The sequence below is a fragment of the Suricata suricatta genome, chromosome 11 (assembly GCF_006229205.1).
Source record: "Suricata suricatta isolate VVHF042 chromosome 11, meerkat_22Aug2017_6uvM2_HiC, whole genome shotgun sequence".
In the NCBI taxonomy this organism is placed as follows: domain Eukaryota; kingdom Metazoa; phylum Chordata; class Mammalia; order Carnivora; family Herpestidae; genus Suricata; species Suricata suricatta.
Genome location: NC_043710.1, coordinates 90,507,531 through 90,526,962, shown reverse-complemented (window position 1 = coordinate 90,526,962; position 19,432 = coordinate 90,507,531). Strand labels below are relative to the sequence as shown.

The following is a 19,432-nucleotide window of genomic DNA, read 5'->3' as shown; positions in this document are numbered from 1 at the left end:
TGTCCAATTGTTTTTCTTTTTCCTATTGCTATGTAGACATATTTATTTATTTACTTCTGTATTTATAAATTCTGCGAACTAAAATTCCTTTTTCAGCTATATATGTTAGAGTTACCTCCTCCGAGGAAAGCCTGGCCTTTTCTCCTTCTTTATGATCCATTTTGAGGATCAGATGTGCTCCATTTTACTGTGGTGGAGTTCATCCGCCTTCTCCTTTCTGGCCATTGGGGGTGTGTGTGTGTGTGTGTGTGTGTGTGTGTGTGTGTGTGTGTGTGTGTGAGAATTGTTTAGGAAGTCCTTAGGCAGCCGTCTGTGTGAGGCTCAGTTGGTAATTATGATTTATCAGGGGAGATTGTTTGGTCTCTGCCAAGGTTGAAGACAGGCCTGTCTTTGAGTCCTCAGCAGCATGTGGGAGTTTCTTGGAGGCTCCCTTGGAGGGTTAGGGTAAGCCAGCAGGGCCTCCTACTCTATGAAGTGATCTCCTCTCTCCTCCTCCCATTAGTCGTCCTGTGCCATTGTTGCTGCCCGCTGTGGTCTGTGAGGTCCAGAAAACCAAGGCCCAGTTTTGCAGGTTCAACAAGGGCTTCTCTAGAAAACATATCCATAAGGCCTTCTTTAATTTTCTGGATTTCTGCCTTCACTGCATTTGGGGTCTCTAAACTTGTCTTGTTTTGATAGCTCATCAAGCATTTTTTAAAAAAATTACCTCTCTCTTTCTCTCTTTCTCTTTTTCTTTCTAAATGTTTTCTTTCATCCAGCATTTGTAGTTGTTTTTAGCAGGAAGGTCCATTAGAATATATAGTCTGCCAAATTGCCAGAAATGCAACTCTTTGGCCTTTTCGGGGTTTTTTGTAGTACACATTCTCACCCTTCCTGAAATACAGATCCCAAGGAGCAGCCAGATTGGAGCTTCAGGCAGAAGCAGGAGAATTGAAAGCACCTGCCTGATCATTGACCTGTGTATTCACCCCCAAGTAATCTAGAATGGTGTCAGTGCTTACACCTTACTGGGCCAGGAAACTTAACACAAAACAGTCTGCCCTCTAGGAGAAGATCAAAGAGGGAAAATACATGAAATGAGGAAGACCTCTTCATTTGCTTGGCCAATCCTCTTTAATATATTTCAAGGAAAGAGCAGTTCCATGCATGGCTGTTTGGGTCATATTTTGAGATTTTCTTATGGACCACAAAAATGGAGCCAGGCTCCTGAGGGCTATGAAGAGTCCAGGTTCCAGAAACAGGAAGCACCAAAGGGAATTTGAGGCAGTTGTCTCCCCGCCCACTAGGCTCTCCATTTCGTGTTCCTCCCTCCACATTTGTACACTGATCTATCAGCAATAGTAATAGAAAGAAGCAGCTAACTTGATTTAGCGTCTTTTTTTTTTTTTTTTTTTTTTTTTTTTTTACTGTTGCCTGGATTCTTTTTGCCCTGGGAGCATATGAGCCTTATTAGCTTATCTAACCGGTTTTATTTTTTTTTTTTAAATAAGCATACCTCCTGATTAAGAGACTGGATTTTGGGGTTGAACATGCCTCAGTTCAAACCTCAAGCTTGCAGCTTGTTGGTTATTTAGCATGAGGCAAATCTGGATGCTACACTCTTAATTTTCAGCATCACCTGAAAAGTAATACAGATGTGAGCATTGAAGGAGATAATACAAGTTAAATGCTTATTAGCACAATGCCTGACATAAATAAGCTCCCAAAAAATTCTAATTAATAGTTGCAAGGGTGTTTTGTTTTTGTTTTTTTAACAGGTAAAGTAAAAGCTAAAGTATGTTAACAATTTAGTAATGTGTTTCTAATATAATACTTGGAAAGCTTTGATCCAGGTTTCATGTGTTATCTGTGATCAGGGGGCACAGGATGACAATATTCTCATCTACCTAGAGTAGGCTAAGCACCATTTCGCTAGGGGCTGGCATCCCACGTCCCTGGAGGCCCTTGGAGTGAATTACCTAGGTTTAAAGGAGAACTTCTGCAGCCCTCCAATACCTAAGTTGAGGGGCGCCTGGGTGGCTCAGTCGGTTAAGCATCTGGCTTCGGCTCAGGTCATGATCGCACGTTCGTGTGTTCGAGCCCCGCGTCAGGCTCTGTGCTGACGGCTCGGAGCCTGGAACCTGCTTCAGATTCTGTGTCTCCCTCTCTCTCTGCCCCTCCCCGCTCATGCTCTGCCTCTCTCTGTCTCAAAAATAAATAAAACACTAAAAAAAATTATAAATAAATAAAAAAGATACCTAAGTTGAAAGAATGGCCTGGCCTGGATACGTAACTAAAGATGTATTCTGAGCTCTTGAGAGCATTTCAGTGTTGTTCGGCTGGGGTCTGGATAGAGGGGCGTTCCATAGGCCAGGGCTGCTTTGAGAGCACATCTCCAAAAGCTCAGGATCCCTTAAAGGGTATTTTTGCTGGACCATCTGGGCACTGGAGAGAGACTGCAGTGTTTTAGTTAGGTTCGAATAAGGCTGCTTGGATTAAACACTTGGTAATAGTACCTAGTGTACAGATAAGCCTTCCTAAGTCAGGAGGGGATGGGACTCAACACACACATAGTCCCTGCCCACCTAGAGTTTACCATCTAAAAAGAGGAAGGCAGGTACTAAGTAATTGCAAGTACAGTGAGTGTTACCAGTGGGGATCTTGCGCTCTGTGCTCTGGTTTTTCTTAAGACTGTTGCTTTGGGGGTCAGTATAGATGATGTGCATACAATGCATATGGATCTCTGTGGAGTGCTTTGAGGCGAGTTTCAGGGTAAAGGCTTAGTATGGTTCAGTTGGAGGTTGCTATTTCATAATTAATCTCCTCTTTGTTTGTTCTCACCCATCCGCATTACTGACCCAGAGAGTACACAGTCTAGGGGAGGCCAAAAAAGAGTCCCACAGCCACAGAAGTTGTTGGCACTGGAATACTGTGGGCCCAGGTTGGGGGGTTTTTAAGAGCAAATTGTATGTTCAAGTTGGAGTTGAAAATCTCAGTGTCTCCTCTCTCTGATGCCGTGCCTGGTCTGAATCATCTTAGAGCCTGGTATTGGTGATAAAGTGTCATTGAGATCCAACACCAGGCCCTCGTGGCCACCTTAAAAGGATTCCAGGCCCCAGGTGACTGGGGGCGCTGCTGGGCCACCGTAAGTTGCTGCTTCACCAAGTGCCCCCGAAGTGGTAGCCCTGGGGCTGGGCACTTTCCCCAGCAGGGGACTGAGAACTGTGTGTTCCCAGTGCTGTGAACAGCTTGGGAACGCACCGCTGCGCTCGCCCCGCCTTGCTGGGGGAAAGGGTGAGGATTCTATTTAAGGTGGTCCTGAGCATCTCGCCTTTGGGCCTCTAGGGACTAACCACGGGAGGAGCGGGAGGTGGTGGGCTTTCGGGTCTGCCCGCTTGGGATGCAGAGGTTTGCAGAGGGCCTGGAGTCAGTGCTCCCCTCCCCCCCAGGGTGTGGCAATTTTTTTAACACCCTGGGTGGATGCTTGTGGAAGTGCGCGGCTTGCGCTCTTCCTGCCCCCTCTCCTCTTCCTTCTCGGGCATCACCTTGCTTGCCCACCCTCTGACTTTCTGTCCCATCCTGGGACAAAACATGTGCTGTGTCTTTAAATGGGCGGAAGTGGCTGGCTGTGCTTTGCTTGGGTACTGCATTGATGAGGAGATTAAATGGAGCTGTGGGAGCTGCCGCCTGGGGGACGAGAGGTGCAGGTTCGGGCTCCGTTCTTGCTCTCCTGCTGGGCTCTCCTTGGGTCCTTTCCCCCCCACAGGCTGCTCTGAGCTGGCGGGAGGCAAGGGTGGGCAGGTGGCCGGCCGGCCTGCCTGTTGACAGCCACTCCGGGGCTTGTTTTGCAGCCTCGCTGGCGTTGCCTGTCCCCATCAGAAGCTGGCAGTGGCCACAACGGCTCAGGCAGGCAGCTCCAGCCCCAGGGGCTGGATTTGCAGAGGCTGCCCTTGGCCTCGGAGCCCAGCCCGCAGTGGTTCTTCTGGCTGGCGCCGGATCTCGCTCTCTCTTTCTCTGTCTTTCTCTCTCTGTGTTCAAGTCACATTACATGGGCTTCTGTTCTTTGGGGACTTCGTCATCTTTTCAAATATGTCCTGGGACCTCTGGAGCTGTCACGGGGATGCTAAGGACACGGTCAGTGGATTACCGTGCCTGTACTAATGAAAGGATTCAAGCTCTCCTGGTAAGTAGAGGAGAGGGAAACGGCCCCTTCCTCCTCGTCATCATTGTTCAACCCCATGCCCCCCCCACCCTCCCCCACCCCCGGCACCTGAGCATCCTCAAGAGGTCTCCTTCACACAAGCCTGACTTCCTCCCATAGTTCTCGAGGGGTCAGGAGGGGGGCCGCACACCCTACAAAGTTGGGTCGCCCTCTCTGGCTCATCCCAGCCTCTGCCCTGCTGCAGCATCTTCCCCAGGGACGGAGAGGGGAGGAAGGGGTCGGTGGAAGTTGGGGGCTGTGGAGAGAATCCAAGTGCAGCTGGAAAGAGGCTCCAACTTTGAGGGGTCTGGCCGGTGGTGCATGCTGAGGGAACTTGGTAAAGAAGGGTCCCGTGGGTCACGCGGGGCTGTTTGGCTCAGTGGCTCTCTCCCCAGCTCGACAGCCAGCCCCAGGGGCCCTGTTTGCCTAGCTCAATAGGGGACCCTCATCCCAGTGGGCAGGCTCTGATCTCTTCGAGGCTTCTCTCTGAGAAGTCAGGAGGACCAGGCCCTGGCCTCTGGCATGCCAACACACACACACACACACACACACACACACACACACACACACATCCCTTGGGGCTTTGGAGACCCCTCTTCCAGGGCCTGATCTGGGGATATTAGAGCCTCCTCTTGCTTGGGGTATGAACTAGCTGTCTGGTAGCCACAGAAGCAGAGTATTTTTGCCTTCCATTTTAAAAATAAAACCGTCACCTCTCCCTTTCCTCCTCGCAATCAGGTGGGTGGGTGGGTGAATTGGCTTTTTTATCTGGTTTAGAAACTGGAGATTCGGCCTGGGAAACTTTGTCACAGCAGGGATATGGCACTCCCTGAGGGGCTGGTATGTGCAGCTTACAGGAGACCAGCTCTCTGGGCTGGGGATGGTGCTTCTCCCCTTGACAGCAGAGGGTGGGAGGAGGAGAGTTTGGGAGAGATTCCTGCAGGGATGCGGCCTCCCTTCTTGGGGCTAGTCCACCCGCAGTCCATGGTGGGACCGCGGGAAGTGAGCTCTGTAGATTGGAGGGTGATTTCCAGAGTCCCGGGGTAGGTATTGAGCAGTTTAATTCATGTAGTCTTATCCTGGCTCTAGCTCACATCCGGCTTTCCTGAACTCCCTACCCTAGGTTAAACAGGATTAGTCTAGTCCAGCCCTCCTCCTCTAGGCAAGAAGGCCCTTTAGTGGGTCTTGAAAAGGTCCTTTGCAGAAAGGAGAGGGAGGAGCTTAGTTCTTGTGAGCTTAACTCTTAAAAACTGTGAGGTCATGAGAGTGATAAGCATCAGTGACACCCCCCTGCAGCCTGTAGTCTCTTCTCAAGATTTGGTGTCGCCCCCTCCTATCTGTAGCCCTTGTGCTGAAGGCCCCTCTACCCCCACCCCGAGGTTGAGAAAAGGAGGTAGAGGTATTTCAGTGCCCCTCCTGCTTTCTTGGGGCCACGTTCCTTGCTCTTCAGGATTGGAAAGGCATTAGCAAAATCTGTTGTCTCTGGGAATGCCAGGCTCAGTCAGCATCCAGAGTACCTCTTTGTCCCTCAGCGGAGCCCAGCTGGGCCTGTAACTTGGATGAGGCCTCCAAAGGGAGACCCTGGTCCTGCCGGAAGAGTGGGGACACTGGGCTCATCTTCAGAAACCACTCAGCGTTCTTCCGTGCCCCTGCTGTCAGCACGCCGGGTTGGGGCTGAGGGGGTGCCTGGCAGTCTCTCAGGATGAGACATCACTTTAACCAGAATGCTTCTCTGCTCAGCCCTGGTCGGTCCCTCGGGGACACGCAGAGAGATGTGCCTTTAAAAAATCTGCCTTGAATATCTCTTGATGCATTTCAACAGGAGATCAGTGTTATGCTGGCAACTGTAATTGGGGTAACCTTGTCGTTTCCAGCCAAATACAGTATTAGAAGGATGGAGAAGTTTTGCCATTTACGTTTGCCTGGAGAGTGTTAGATCCTTCGATTCCCTTTCGATAGATGCACATCTTTTGGTCCATTTTGGACCAGGGGCTAACCTTGTAGTTGTATTGTGAATGTCTGGGCTTGAAATGTGGCTCCCTTTGCTGATATCCTCTGTCAGGGTTCTCCTCTGTCAACAGGAAGACTTAGTAGGAACAAGGTGACCAAATATATTGGCTGTCCTGTTCTGGGTAACATTATCTGCATATGGAAGAGAATGGAATTAATTGACTTCCTAGTGTTTGAGTCACTTCTAGGAACATTTCTGGAATCCTACTATGTGTTGTATAAAAAATGATAATAATGCTGATAAAAAAGGAATAATAATGGCAACTAATATTTATTGAGTGCTTATTGTGTGTCAAGGACTATTTTAAGCACTTTACATACATGAAGTCCTATAGTGCCTACAGCCGTGTGGTTAAGAGCCTCATTTTACAGAGTGAGGAAACTGAGTCACAGTGAGGGTGTACAGATAGGAGTCAGGCTTTGGACTTGTGGGTAATTGTCCCTAGTGATTCATCTGTTCTTGGTGCATTTTCCTCCACGTGTAGCAATCCCATGTATTGGCTTTTTTTCTGCTTTATGGTCTCTTTGCCTTATATTTATTTTGTTAGACTATTAGAATTGTATTATCTTAATTGATCCCCAGGAAGCAGCTGGCATCTCCATTTGAGAGCTAGGGAAATCGAGGTACCGAGTCAGAAAGAGTTTTGCCTAAATTCATGCAACTGTCTAGTGAAAAAGGTAGGGCGCAGTCCTATTACTGGATTATTATTTCAGTTTTGTGAGCAACAGCAAATTGTATTTGCATTAGACCTACTTTCCCAGAGGGCAAAGTCAGGATCTATACATCCATTATTCACCCATCCCTTCTTGCTACAAATGTTGACCAAGTCATTATCATTTTCACAGTCCTGTGGTTAGGTATTGTGGGGGCTAAAAAACGTAAAGGGCATTGCCTCTGACATCTGGGGACTGGTAGCTTGCTTCACAGATAAAAGACCCAACCCCCCTCTTCACACACACACACACACACACACACACACACACACACACACACACACTTTTTCTCCCTCTCCCTCTCCCAAATAAATCTGTAAATGCTAAGGAACGGATACATGAAATAGACAAGGAACACTAGAAATTCAGAGGAGGCTGGCATTCATTTCAGCTGGGGCAGCAAAGAAGATTCCTGGTGTGATTGGCACCTGAGTCGGGGTTCGGAGCCTGGCCAGTGGTAGGTAAGTAAAGGCTGTGCTATGTACAGCACTAATACCTCCACTCGTGCGGTTAGGAGGTTATCACCGGGGATGCTTTTGGATGAAGCTGATGAAGGTCCCTGTCCGTGATTGACAGTGGTTATATTGTGAGAGAGAAATCCTGCTTTTTCAGCCTCCCCTTTGTGAGGGTCTTTAGACTCTCTCAAAAGAGGATTCTGCAATTCTGTCTTCAGATAACTTGGTGCACAAGGTAAGGACAGTGATGGAAGAGACAGAGAGGAGGTGGCAGGTGCAAACACGTGGGGCTGTGCCAAAGCAGAGCTGGGAACACGTGGAGTTTGGAAGCCATGTAATGTTTTTAAAGAAGCATTCCCCAATCCTCCTGGGCTCCTGCGGCCTTTCCATTTATTTGCTTATTTATTTATTATTTATTGGGGAGGGGTGCGTGTGATATAAAGGCATTCCTCAATCCTGTAGGGCTCCAGAGCCCCCAGTGCCAAGAAACTCTCCAGTGTGGTGGGGCTGCTCCATGTCCAGATGGTTGGGGCCCCCAGAGGACTTGGCAGGCTGTAGCGACATCTGTCTTGATTCTCTGTCCACGTGTTACCGGTCCTCACATCTGCCGGGGCGGGTGGGTGTGGTCTCCATGGAGCCCGGAGGCTTGGCCAGACCTTCGGGAAGGTCCACGTGCTGCTGCAAGAATTCAGTTCCAGGAAGATAGGAGTAACGAGAGTGTAGTTCTCGACACGTTGCAGGGGAAGCATTTCTGTGGTCAGGCCATGGGCCACAGGTGAGAGAAGTTTTGAGCTTCTGTTTGCATTTGAGCCGGCAAGTGAGTGAGTGTGCTCTCCCGCGGTCTCTTTAGGAATGTGAGCACTGTGTGAGGGAGCCTGCTTGCTGATGTCCTTACCAGGTAGCCGGGACCAAAGTGACTTTTTGGTTTCTTCCGTGTCTCATGGAGATTTGTGATCAGCCATATGTCATCAGATACCAAAGATCAGCCGTCCAGTATGCTTTTTTTCCTTCTAACCTGCGAACGGGTGGAACACTCACTGTTCCTTCTTCAGCCCTGGCGTAGACCCAGAAAAGAAGTTGGTGACATTGCCTAAGAGGGTTTCAGTTAGACGCAAAGAAAAAGTTTGGAATTTCTGTTTCTGCGGAGTGTCCAGACCAGGTCATCTTTCTCTCATTCAGGGTTCTCTCTGTGAGACATTTTCTACAGAGGACGAGGAAGGCCTGGATGGGACGTCTGTCAGAGCCAGGCTTCCCAGGTCATCAGATGCTTCCCAGGAGGGGAGCCATCGTGGAGGTTGGGGTCGCTCAGTAGCTTGAGATTCTGGAGACCCGGTTCTCCAGAATCTGAACCTTGTAACCACCTCCCTGCCTGCTATGTGGCCTTGGTAGGTGACTTCTGGTTGCCTTGGGTGGTCGCTGTTTTGCAAGCGGTGTTAAATGACAGTGCTGGGCGGATTAGTCTGTCTGTCAGCTTCCTTTTCACTCATGGTTTAGAACAAGGCCCCACTTGCTACAGAACTGTCACTCATAATGCAGACTCTGGTGCACTTCCTTAGCCAACAGGAGACCCTAAAAAAAATTTGTTTGAAAATATTAAATTCTCCTTTACAAACATGCCCCAGCAGGCACACCCTCTAGCTCACAGTGCAAGATTTACTTTATTATTTGGTGGGATGGGAATCGGGATTTCCCCATGCCTGTTAAATCCAGGGCACGGAGTGCTGGTCACCTAAGCATTTAAATCCCATGAGTGATCAGGACAGCTCAGGGCACTGACGGAATCTTCTGATTCTACAGATTTTTTTTTAAAGGGTAGACCTTTCCCACCTCTCATCCAGGTTTCTACGTTGGGAACTGCACCCGGCTTGACATGAGTGGCAGGCCACATGATTTATTGTTGTTCTCGCCACCGTCATCATTAGTCTAAGGAGAAAGAAACATACTGTGTTAGAATGGGTAGATGGTTGGCAGGGATGGTGTCAAAGCAACTCACTCTGGAGGGACAGCAGTCCCCCCTTATCCGTGATTTTGCTTCGTGAGGTTTCAGTTACCCACAGCCAGCTGTGGTCTGGAAGCAAGTGGCCCTCCTTCTGATGCGTCCTCAGAGGGCCAGTAGGAGCCCAGCGCAGTGCCATGAGCCCCTCCCCCCTTCCCCTCACGTCATCCTCCTGCACAGGCATTTTATCACCTCACACCATCACAGCAAGCGTGAGTATAGTAGAATGAGGTATTTTGTGTGTGTGTGAGAGATCACATTCACAGAACTTTTATTACAGTACATTGTAATCATTTTGTTATTAGTTATTGTTAATCTCTTTCTTTGCCTAATTTATAAATTAAACTTAATCACAGGTGTGTGCCTGTAAGAAAAAGGGTAGTCTGGATAGGGTTCGGTACACCCTGTGGTTTCAGGGGTCCACTGGGGGGTCTTTAAGTGGAACCCCGCGGATAGGGGGCACTCCTGCACTTCTGGTTAGAGACCCTTCCTCCTGGCCATTCGGAGACTTGTTGTCATTGAATGTCATTTTTGGAAGAGATGGTTTGTGCTAGAATGCCTCCAATCCCTTGTCCAGATGGCCGGATGTTTGTTTCCCAAATGAGCTAAGGTGAAAGAATAGGTAAATGAGATATTGATAGATGCTGTTGTGTTCTTACCCATAATGCCATTCTTTGGTTTATATTTGCACAGAGATGTTGGGCTAAACTGGGTAGACTAGGTTCTGCTCTGACAGCAACTGCCTCCCCCTCCCCCAACCCCCTTCACATACTCAGTAGCTTGACTCATCGGAAGTTAACTCTTGATCACCAGAAGCCCCTTGGAGGCTCTGGAAAAGACTCCAGGGAAGCTGTCCTCCGTGAGGCACACGGGTGGTTCAGTGATCTAGGCTGTAGAGTCTCCTAGTACCCCCTCCTCAGTCACTGCAGAGGTCCGGGGGCAGGAGAGCCTCACTCTTCTGTGTTTTTCCTCCAAAGCAAGCACGGTGCCCTTGCCCTTGTGCATGATCCGCAAGTCATCACGCGGCCTGACCGCAGGAAGGCTGGGAAGCAGCAGGCTTCCGGAGGGCAGGAGGGGAGGAGATCCAGGACTCCACACCTGCTTTATGGAAGTGCGGCCACAGGTCCACTTCGTTTCTGAAAACCCGATGATGGTTTTCTTACTGCTGGTAGAATAAGGGCCTTGATTTGAGATGTTATGGAAGGCGTGGTGTAACTTTAGACCATGGGTCAACGCACAACAGCCAGGGACCAAGTTCGGCTTGTTGCCTGTTTTCATGCAGCTTGCAAGCTAAATATGTTTTGTGTGGGGTTTTTTTTTTTTTGTTATTACATTTTTTAATGGTTGAAAAGAATCAAGAGGAGTGGTATTTCATGATGGGTGAAAATTATATGAAATTAAGACTTTGGTGTCCTTAAATAAAGTTTTATTGGTACCCAGTCACACTCATTAGTGTATGGCATTTTTTGTGGCTGCTTTCGTGGTACAGTGTCAGAAATGAGCAGTTATGACAGATACCTATAGCCCACAAAGCTAAAATATCTGTTGTCTAGCCCTTTCACAAAGCTTACTTCCCCTTAATTCAGACAGATAAAGATGCCTCTCAAATGCAGCAAAGGGATATGTATTTACTGGATACTTTAGAGATAGTGGTCTTATCCTAAACACTCTAATAATGTTCTAAAACCTGTAATAGTGACCATGATGATAAGGATATTAATAGTAATAGCTAATACTTACACAACACCTTACTGTATCACGTGTATCTTTTGAACCACAGAGAGGTTAAATCATCAGCTCAAGGCCACACAGCCCCTAAAGTCTTCACTCCTCTGACTTAAGAGCATGATGCTCTTAACCACCATAGTTATAAAGCAACTGGAAGACAGGGCTGTGCCCATAAGAAGAGAGAAGACTAATACTCACGAAAAGTTAGAAGAATTTGTCAAGGTAATTTGTGAAGGTGTTTAATGAATATGATTTACAGCTAAAAAGGTATGCAAGAACTGAGAAGGAGAGCAATAATGGGCAAAGTAAATGGAGAAGGGCTGAAGAAGAGGTGGAAAGAGTGTGATTTTATTCATTCATTCATTCATTCATTCATTCATTTTTTAGAGTATGAGTCAAGGAGAGAGAGCGAGAGACAGAGACAGAGAAAATCCCAAGCAGGCTCCATGCTCAGTGTGGAGCCTGACACAGGGCTTGATCCCCCAACTGTGGCATCAGGACCCTAGCCGAAATTAGGAGCCAGATGCTCAACTGTCTGAGCCACCCATGCATCCTGAGAGTTGAGCCTTGAACGATGAGGGCCACTGAAATTTCAAGAGAACTAGACAGGGAAGAAGCAAGAACTAGACCACAGAAACCAAAGCAAGAGCCTGGGGGAAGAGAGAGAGCGCCTACGTGGCCTGATTGGATCACAGGGGTGTGTGGGGACGCTGGGGGTAGATACTAAGATGGTAAGACAGGTCCCACCTACAGCCCAGGTAGTCTCACAGGTGAGGCAGAGGCACGTGGGCTTGTTGTACTCAGCTGGGAATAGGCCTTGGGTCCAGGATGGGCCATATTTGGCCTCAGGTCCAGATGTATTTCCAGACTTGGTGGGCAAGACGTACTAGGGCCTGGAGCACACGTGGGTGGTTTGAGAGCGGGCAGGAAAAAGATATTACAAGTTAAAACAATGCTACTGTGAGCTTTTCTTTATTTGTCTCTTTCCTTTTTTAATTTATTTTATTTTAGAGAGAATGCATGAGTGGGGGATAGAGAATGTTAAGCAGACTCTACCAGCAGCATGGAGCCTGATTCAGGGCTTGATCCCACAACCCTGGGATCATGACCTGAGCTGAAATTTAGTTGGAAGCTCAACCGACTGAGCCACCCAGGTGCCCCTCTTCCTTCCTTTCTCTCTCTCTCTCTCTCTCCCCTCCCCTCCCCTCTCCTCTCCTCTCCCTTTCTCCTTCTCTCCCTCCCTCCCCCTCTCCCTCCCTCCCCCTCTCCCTCTCTCCCACTCTCCCCCTCTCCCTCCTCTCTTTCCTTCTTCCCTCCCTTTCTCCCTTTATTTCTCCTTCTGTCTCTTTCTCTCCCCCACTTCTCTCTCATGTCATGTAATCCTTATACAACTCTACAGCAAAGGAGGTATTTATCCCTTTTTTTTCAGGTAAGGAAACTAAGTCTCAAAGAGGTTTAAGTAACAGGGCCAGGACCCCATGGTTAGAGGTAGAAGTGGGATAAAACTGAAATTGTCTGGCCCTAAAGCCTGTGCTCTTCACCTCTACCCTTGAGTCCTTGACTTAGTGGGAAAGAGTATTTATGTGGTAGAAATTTGGAGCTTTCTTTTATTTTTAAAAGTTTGTTTATTTTGAGAGAGTGCAAGGGAAAGGGCCAGAGAGGGCAAGGAGAGAGAGCATCTCAAGCAGGTCCCTTGCTGTCAGTGCAGAGCCTAGAGCGAGGTTCCATCCATGACCTGAGCTGACATCGAGAGTTGGACACTTAACTGACTGAGCCACTCAGGCGTCCCCAAAGTTGGGAGCTTTAAACCTGACAATTCAGGAAGGGCTTGCTGCAGAGGTGGGGTGGTCTTCCTGGGGAGTGGGGCCGGCTGTGTCAGGGGTTCATGTAGCAAACTAGTTCTGCAGTGTTCAGCGCCCCATGCTGAGCCATGACCCTAGTCATTGCTGATCTGGTGGCTTCACTTTGGGGCTGGGTCACGGTGTCTTTTTTTTTTTTTTTTAACTTCTTTTTTTTTTTATTTGCAAAACATATGCATCCAAAAGAATTGTATATAATGTAGCTGTTCAGCTTAAAGGGGGAAAATTAAACATTGTTACTCATCCTGCTAAGCATTATAACAATATCTAAATATTTGAAAGCCGTTCAGTTTGTTCATTGTATGAGATTTGTGAAGATATTCAAAGGTTGGGAGGACAAGCCCCAGAAGTTGCAGGTCTTAGGAACTGTCCCCTGGCTAAGGACCCCCCCGCCCCCCACCGGCAGGGTGTATATTTTGAGTATGTTACGCTTCTCAGGCAGGGCCTATGTTCTAACTCCACACGAATGTCCACTGCATAGCATGGGGCTCCCTCCCTTTACCTCTATGGGAGCCTAAGGGACAGGCGTAGGTGGTTCTGTTCCTTTTTGGTTGCATGACTCTAGGCAAGTCACCTACTCTGTCAAGCCTTGATTTTCTCATCTATAAAATGGGGCTAATCCCACCTGGCCTTGGAGGGTTGTGGGAAGATAACTCCTGAGAATATATTGGGGGTGGGGACTGGCACATTATTACCTTATAAATGTTAAGCTGCTGTTACAAATTTCCTTGTTTTACATTTAACATTGTGCAAAAAGAGAGTATAGTCATAACCTGGCTCTCCACATACTTAAAATCCACCAGGGTCTCTCATGCCCTAGATGGATACAGAGAACTCCACTGCCCATCTTCCCTGGAATCACTGAGAAAGGTAGTCTTTTAGGCCACTGTCAGTCAGTGTTACTCCTTTCAAGTTCACAGCCGTATATATTTTAGTCTCATTGCTGGAACTCTTCTGTCTGCTGTCCCCTCTGGGTATGGTCACTTGGTCACTGAACTGGAGGCTGGTTCATGTTCTGCCACTCACTGAGTGTGTGTGATCTTTGGCAAGGCACCAGCACCCACATCTCGAAGATGATAGTTGAGATTAGAGCAGCAGATTTTTATCTCTTCTGGATGCCCATGGACTTCAGGCTAAGGTTCTCTGGAGTACAGGACCCTTTAATAGTTTCAAGTTCCCACTGGATTCTTTCTGTCCTCTTCTTAATCATTTATTCGTTTGTTTACTTGAGCATTTCTGGGGCACTTGCTGGGCTGGTAGTAGAAACACAAAAATGCGTAGGATCGGTCCTTGGCTTGGGGCGGATGGCAGCGGGGGGGGGGGGGGGCTTGACTCAAGTAGCGGGGCAGCGAGACCCAGACTCCCTTCTCCGTAGGGTCTCACCAGTGCTGCATATTGTAGGAAAATTCCGATTTTTCTCCTGCTGGAGTGCAAATAGATTTATCTTCCAGTTAAGATCTTTTTTTGGACCCATTCTCCTGAGACTGGAAGCCTCGCTGTTTCATAATAGCTTCCTTGCAGCGACCTCAACTTCTTATGCATTACTGAACGGTCGGCATTTTTATCCGGTAACACCATGACATGCAAAACCCCTTTGTTTTCCAGAGGCTCAACTCGAAGAGCCCCACGATGCAAATCTTGGGGACTGTGACAACTGGGCTTTTGAAGGTGATCTGCTCTGCACATGATTATTACTATTTTTTAACCATCTTTGGGGTCTAAAATATACTCTTTTAAAATATATTTATTTGTGTAGTCTCTCTCAACCCTGGCTTGCTCAAATGACTTTTTTTTTTTTAAAGCTCATTTATCTTGAGAGAGACAGAGAGAGTACAAGCCGGGGAGAGGCAAAGAAAGAAGGAGAATCCCAACCAGGCTCCGCGCTGTAAGCACAGAGCTCCACGTGGGGCTCAAACTCATGAAACTGAGATAGTGGCCTGAGCCAAAGTCAAGAGTCAGATGCTTAACCAACTGAGGCACCCAGGCGCCCCTCAAATGGCTTTTTTGTTTAATCCTCTGATTTCATGAGCCAAGCATTGCTACGTCATGCTCTTGCCTCCTTTGATATAAACAGGCAAAGAAAATGTGTACTCCTATGAGGCATGTGGGCTAAAGGAGCTAATAACCACTGCCATTCAGTTATTGAGCATCTTCGTGTGAACCATCACGTTTGTAGCGGCAGCAACAGGATGGAAATCTGGGCCTGGAGCAGTACTCCCCTCTGTTAAATGCCAAGGCTATTGTGCTCTACAATCAGCTTCCCTTGTTCGCTGCAGTCCTAACCTTCTTTCTTTGTCTAAATTCCACAGAGGATATTTCCAAGCATAAGTTAGGACCCCTTTTGAGCTGATCGCTCCTGCCAAATGGAATCGTAATTGTCACCAGTCACAAAAGATGTCTCTCACCACTGCCTGGAGAAGGATTGTGAACTCTAGGCCCTCAACTCTCTCTCTTGCTTCGTCGCTGCCTGAAAGGACCAAGCTCCTGGCTGCACAGAAAGCCTATTTCTGATAATCTCCCAGCCAGCCTTCTCTTCGCATCCTCTTGTCCTAATCATTCACGCTCGAAGCTCTGGAGCTGTTGGCTCCTTTGCTCTTCCTCATTCTCCACACAGTTCTCTCTTTGCAGCCTCTCTCGTTTGTCCTCTGTTCTTTCCCATGACTTGCTGCCTCTGTCTTAATTCATAACCTTCCATGCCTTGCTTGGCCCATTGCAGTAGCCACCTGGCTGATCTCTTCTTTTTTTTAAAGCTTTCTTGAGATATAATTCACCTACCAACCACTAACTCATTTAAAGTGTACAATTCAGTGGATTTCAGTATATTCACAATATGTGCAACAACACCATGGGCAATTTGAGAGCATTTTCGTCACCTCAGAAAGAAACCCCGTCTGTACATTTTAGCAGATAACCCACACCCACCCAGCCCAGCAACTACTAATCTATTTCCTGTCTCTATAGATTCCCCATTCTGGACTTTCCTGAACGGAATCATAGGTATATGTGGACTTTCGGTGATTGGCTTCCTTCACTTCATGTTATGTTTTCAAGACTCATTTAAATCATAGCATGTATCAGCACTTCTTTCCCCTTTTATGGCTGAATAACCTCATCTTTTCTTGGCACTCTTGGATCTGGTCATTCAGCTGTCATACAGGTCAGACTCCCAACCCCCCAAAAGTGAACTTGACTTCTAGGAATCCACAAAATACAGGGGACACCTGGGCATGGCACTTAAGGCCTTCCCCATTCTGGCTCCATCATGACTGCCCAGCCTCGTCACTCCAGCCTTCCTTGGGCTCTAGGTCCTCATCCTCCGGACACACCTTTCCTTAGCAAGGGCCATGTCGCACGTGCACCATGTCATGTCCCTGCATTCTCAGGTTATATTACATCTTTGCTTATGGTTCTCTGGTCTCTGGCTGTGGAAACCCCATTTCTCCTTCGGACTTATCTTCATTCTCACCTTCTTGAAGAATCAACCCCGTGTGTGTCATTCAGACAGGAATTAATTCATCCTTTTCCATTCTCTGTGCACTTTGTTTGGATCCCCATCACTTCAGTCTTGGATTAAGCATCATTCTTTTATAATGTATTAAGTCTTTCCTGAAACTAGGGAGTCACTCCAAGTTTTGTTTTCTCTTTGGGTGCTTTCTACAGGGCTTTACACATAGTTGGCGCTCCAAACATATTTGCTGGGTAATTGACTGCGCTCTTGGCTTTGGATGGTCCTTTCTGCTTTTCAGAGTTCTTTTACATATTTTCTCTCTTCCGAAAATCAAGAACTTTTTTTTCCAGAAAAAATTATCATTGGTTTTAACTTGTTTGAATATTTGTGTTTTTTTTGCATCACCAATTGCCTCTGCGTATTGTAGAGACATTAGAAAACATAAAGTCAAAAAGAAGTCATAATACCACCCCTCTGTGATAATCACTATTAATATTTTGGTTTTTATCCTTTGAGCTATTTTTTCTGTGTATACTATACATAGATAAACATAGGTGAAGCTTATAACTTGCTCCATACACTGTTCTGAAATCCTTTAATGGATACCATTCGATCTCTCTGTAGTTATAAATACTGTTTTATATCATTATGTTTAAGGGGCAGTATTGCAGAAATACAAGTACTTATCCATTCTCCTCGTATTTGACACTTAGGTTATTTCTCATACTTCAAGATTAAAAATAATGTCATACCAACATACTTTAACATTCTTTAGATGAATACTTTAGAAGCCAGATTTTTAGGTCAACAGCTTTTTTTTTTTTTTAATAGATTTTATTTTTAAGTAATCACTAAACCCAACGTGGAGCTTGAACTCACAACCCTGTGATCAAGACTCGCTTGCTTTACCAGCTGAGCCAGCCAGGCACATCTAGGCCAGCAGCTCTCATACAGAGTGCCAAGTTGCCCTTCGGAAAGGTTTTCCAATTTACATACCCGCCAGCAAGTTAGGAGTGTTTGTTCCTTCCCCTTGTCCCTTGTCCTTGCCTGCCTTGGCATTACCGTTCCTTTTAGTCTTTGCCAATCTGATACTCCACAAGTGGTATCTCAGAGTTGCATTCATTTGCATCTCTTTGATCCTTGGTGACATGCTTTTAATCTCCTTATTACCCATGTATATTTCTCCCGTGAAACGCCTTTTTGTTCTTTGCATACCTTCCTGTTGAGGTGTTTGTCTTTTTATTGCTCAGGACTCAATTGTAATAAGGATATTCACCATTAAGTGTTTTCTCTGGATGGCGCATTTTTTAACTTCAGGCCGTTTTCAGTGTGTAGAAGCGTGTGTGTTTGAGTGTGATCCAGGTGGTCACTCTCTACCTCTATGGCTTCTGTGTTTGGCATTATTCACAGAAATCTCCTCTCAAGCCACTACCATATACACATCCATTTTGGCTTTCTTTGAGCCCTTCTGGGATTTGGCTTTTTAAATTTAATATATTGGTCCATTTGGACATATAATGAAAACCCAGGTGATTAATGGGCCTCAAAGGAACTGTGTGATAGGACCCATCCATTTCCCTGGCATCAGAGGACCAGGTGGATGAGTACTTCTTTTCCAGAGGGCGATAGTCTGCCACTTCATAGCAGTCGCCCACATTTTCCACCATTCCTTCTGAAATCAGCTCTGTTGTTGTGTGCCAGTTACATGTTAATAATAGTCTGGTCTGAGGATTAAATGAATTTGCACACGAGATAAATGACAGTGTATGGTACACTGCTTGGCACATGAACATTCCACATGTGTTTTATTGAGCACATGAGTGAATGAATGGTGGTGGTGTGAACAGTGGTAACAGGGCACTGAAGATAACGAAAGAGAGCAGCAGCTCTTCCAATGAAGCAGAGCCTTGGCCAAGCATCAGTGTCAGGAGAATGCTGGCCAGTTACGGTGTGCCACTGGGCATGCAGAAGAAGGAAAAGCTACCCTGTGGGTTTTGAGCACATGGCATTATAAGGGTTAGGACCCATAGACTGGCAGACACCATGCGTCAGGTACATAAGCAGGAGTGCGCCATACTGGAGAATTCCAGGGGATGCCGTAGAGTTTAAGATTTGGGGGAGTTCATCAGGGAAGTCTCCCTGTGGAAGGTGTGTTGAGAGCAGAGCTTTTGAAGGAAGGTTGGGATCGCATCAGAGGAATCTGTGGAGTGAGGTCATTTTATGCAGATAGAATGATGTAAGCAAGCAGAGTATTTTTTAAAATTTGAAATAGTGATTTTTTTTTTTTTTTGCTTTTTTTCCCCCACTTCCTTTACTTTTGATCTGTCTCCTCATTTCTCAGTTTTTCGTATGTTCCCTGCTTTTAGTGCCAGTTAGAAATTGGTCATGACAAATGTTGTTCGTACAGTTGAGAAAGTTATTCTTGAAGTGCTTGGGCTCTGGGCTAGATAGACTCCAGGGAGCAGGAACCAAGCACAAGGAACAGGAGGGAGCCCTCTGAGAGGACACACCGTATCAGCCTCTCTCCAATGCCACTCAAGGCAGAGAGGAAGTCAGCCTTTTCTAAGGTTTACCCAGCATACAGTAGACACTCCCCTGAATCAGTGAATGAGTGAACATATGCACAGCTTTCCTGAGATGAATAGCCATTCAGGAAAATGGACAGACCTGAAGGACCCCGGCCTGCTGCAGCCTGGGAATTAGGGCAGGGGGTGGACATTTTTCATGGTGAGGGATGCCGAGAAGGACACCTCAAGGGGTGGCCTGTTTGGTCCGTCCCTCGCTAACGTTGCCGAGGAAGGAGACCCTGCCTCTTCTGAGCCCCCAATCTCAAGGAAGAGAAGTGCAGAAGAATAAGAAAAAGAGGGCTTGGAAGGGCAAAGAGATGCTAAGCAAACTCCGGGCATAGATGCTGAAGAATCCAGCATAAGTCGTTCCCATTGGCTGGTGTTGGCCGGACCTTTTTCTTGGAAATCAAGTCAGTGGGTACAGTTTTCACAATCCCAAGCATAGAAGAGCAAGAAATAGGATTCTGCCTCCGTA

The 19,432-nt window shown here is 47.0% G+C and overlaps 1 protein-coding gene across 17 annotated transcripts in view; it reads left to right on the top strand.

Annotated features, from left to right (window-relative positions):
* Positions 1-19,432, top strand: part of GRAMD1B (GRAM domain containing 1B) — a 161,351-nt gene that overhangs the window by 64,629 nt on the left and 77,290 nt on the right. Inside the window, exon 5 of one of the 17 annotated variants that reach the window (XM_029915191.1) lies at positions 11,136-11,498. The exons of 15 other annotated variants lie outside the window; for them this stretch is intronic. In XM_029915191.1, coding sequence (XP_029771051.1) covers positions 11,136-11,196 — 61 coding nt within the window. In that variant the 3' untranslated portion in view covers positions 11,197-11,498. Of the gene's footprint in view, positions 1-4,065; positions 4,163-11,135; positions 11,499-19,432 lie in introns of those variants that run through there. One more of the 17 variants, XM_029915183.1, reaches the window with a different exon arrangement.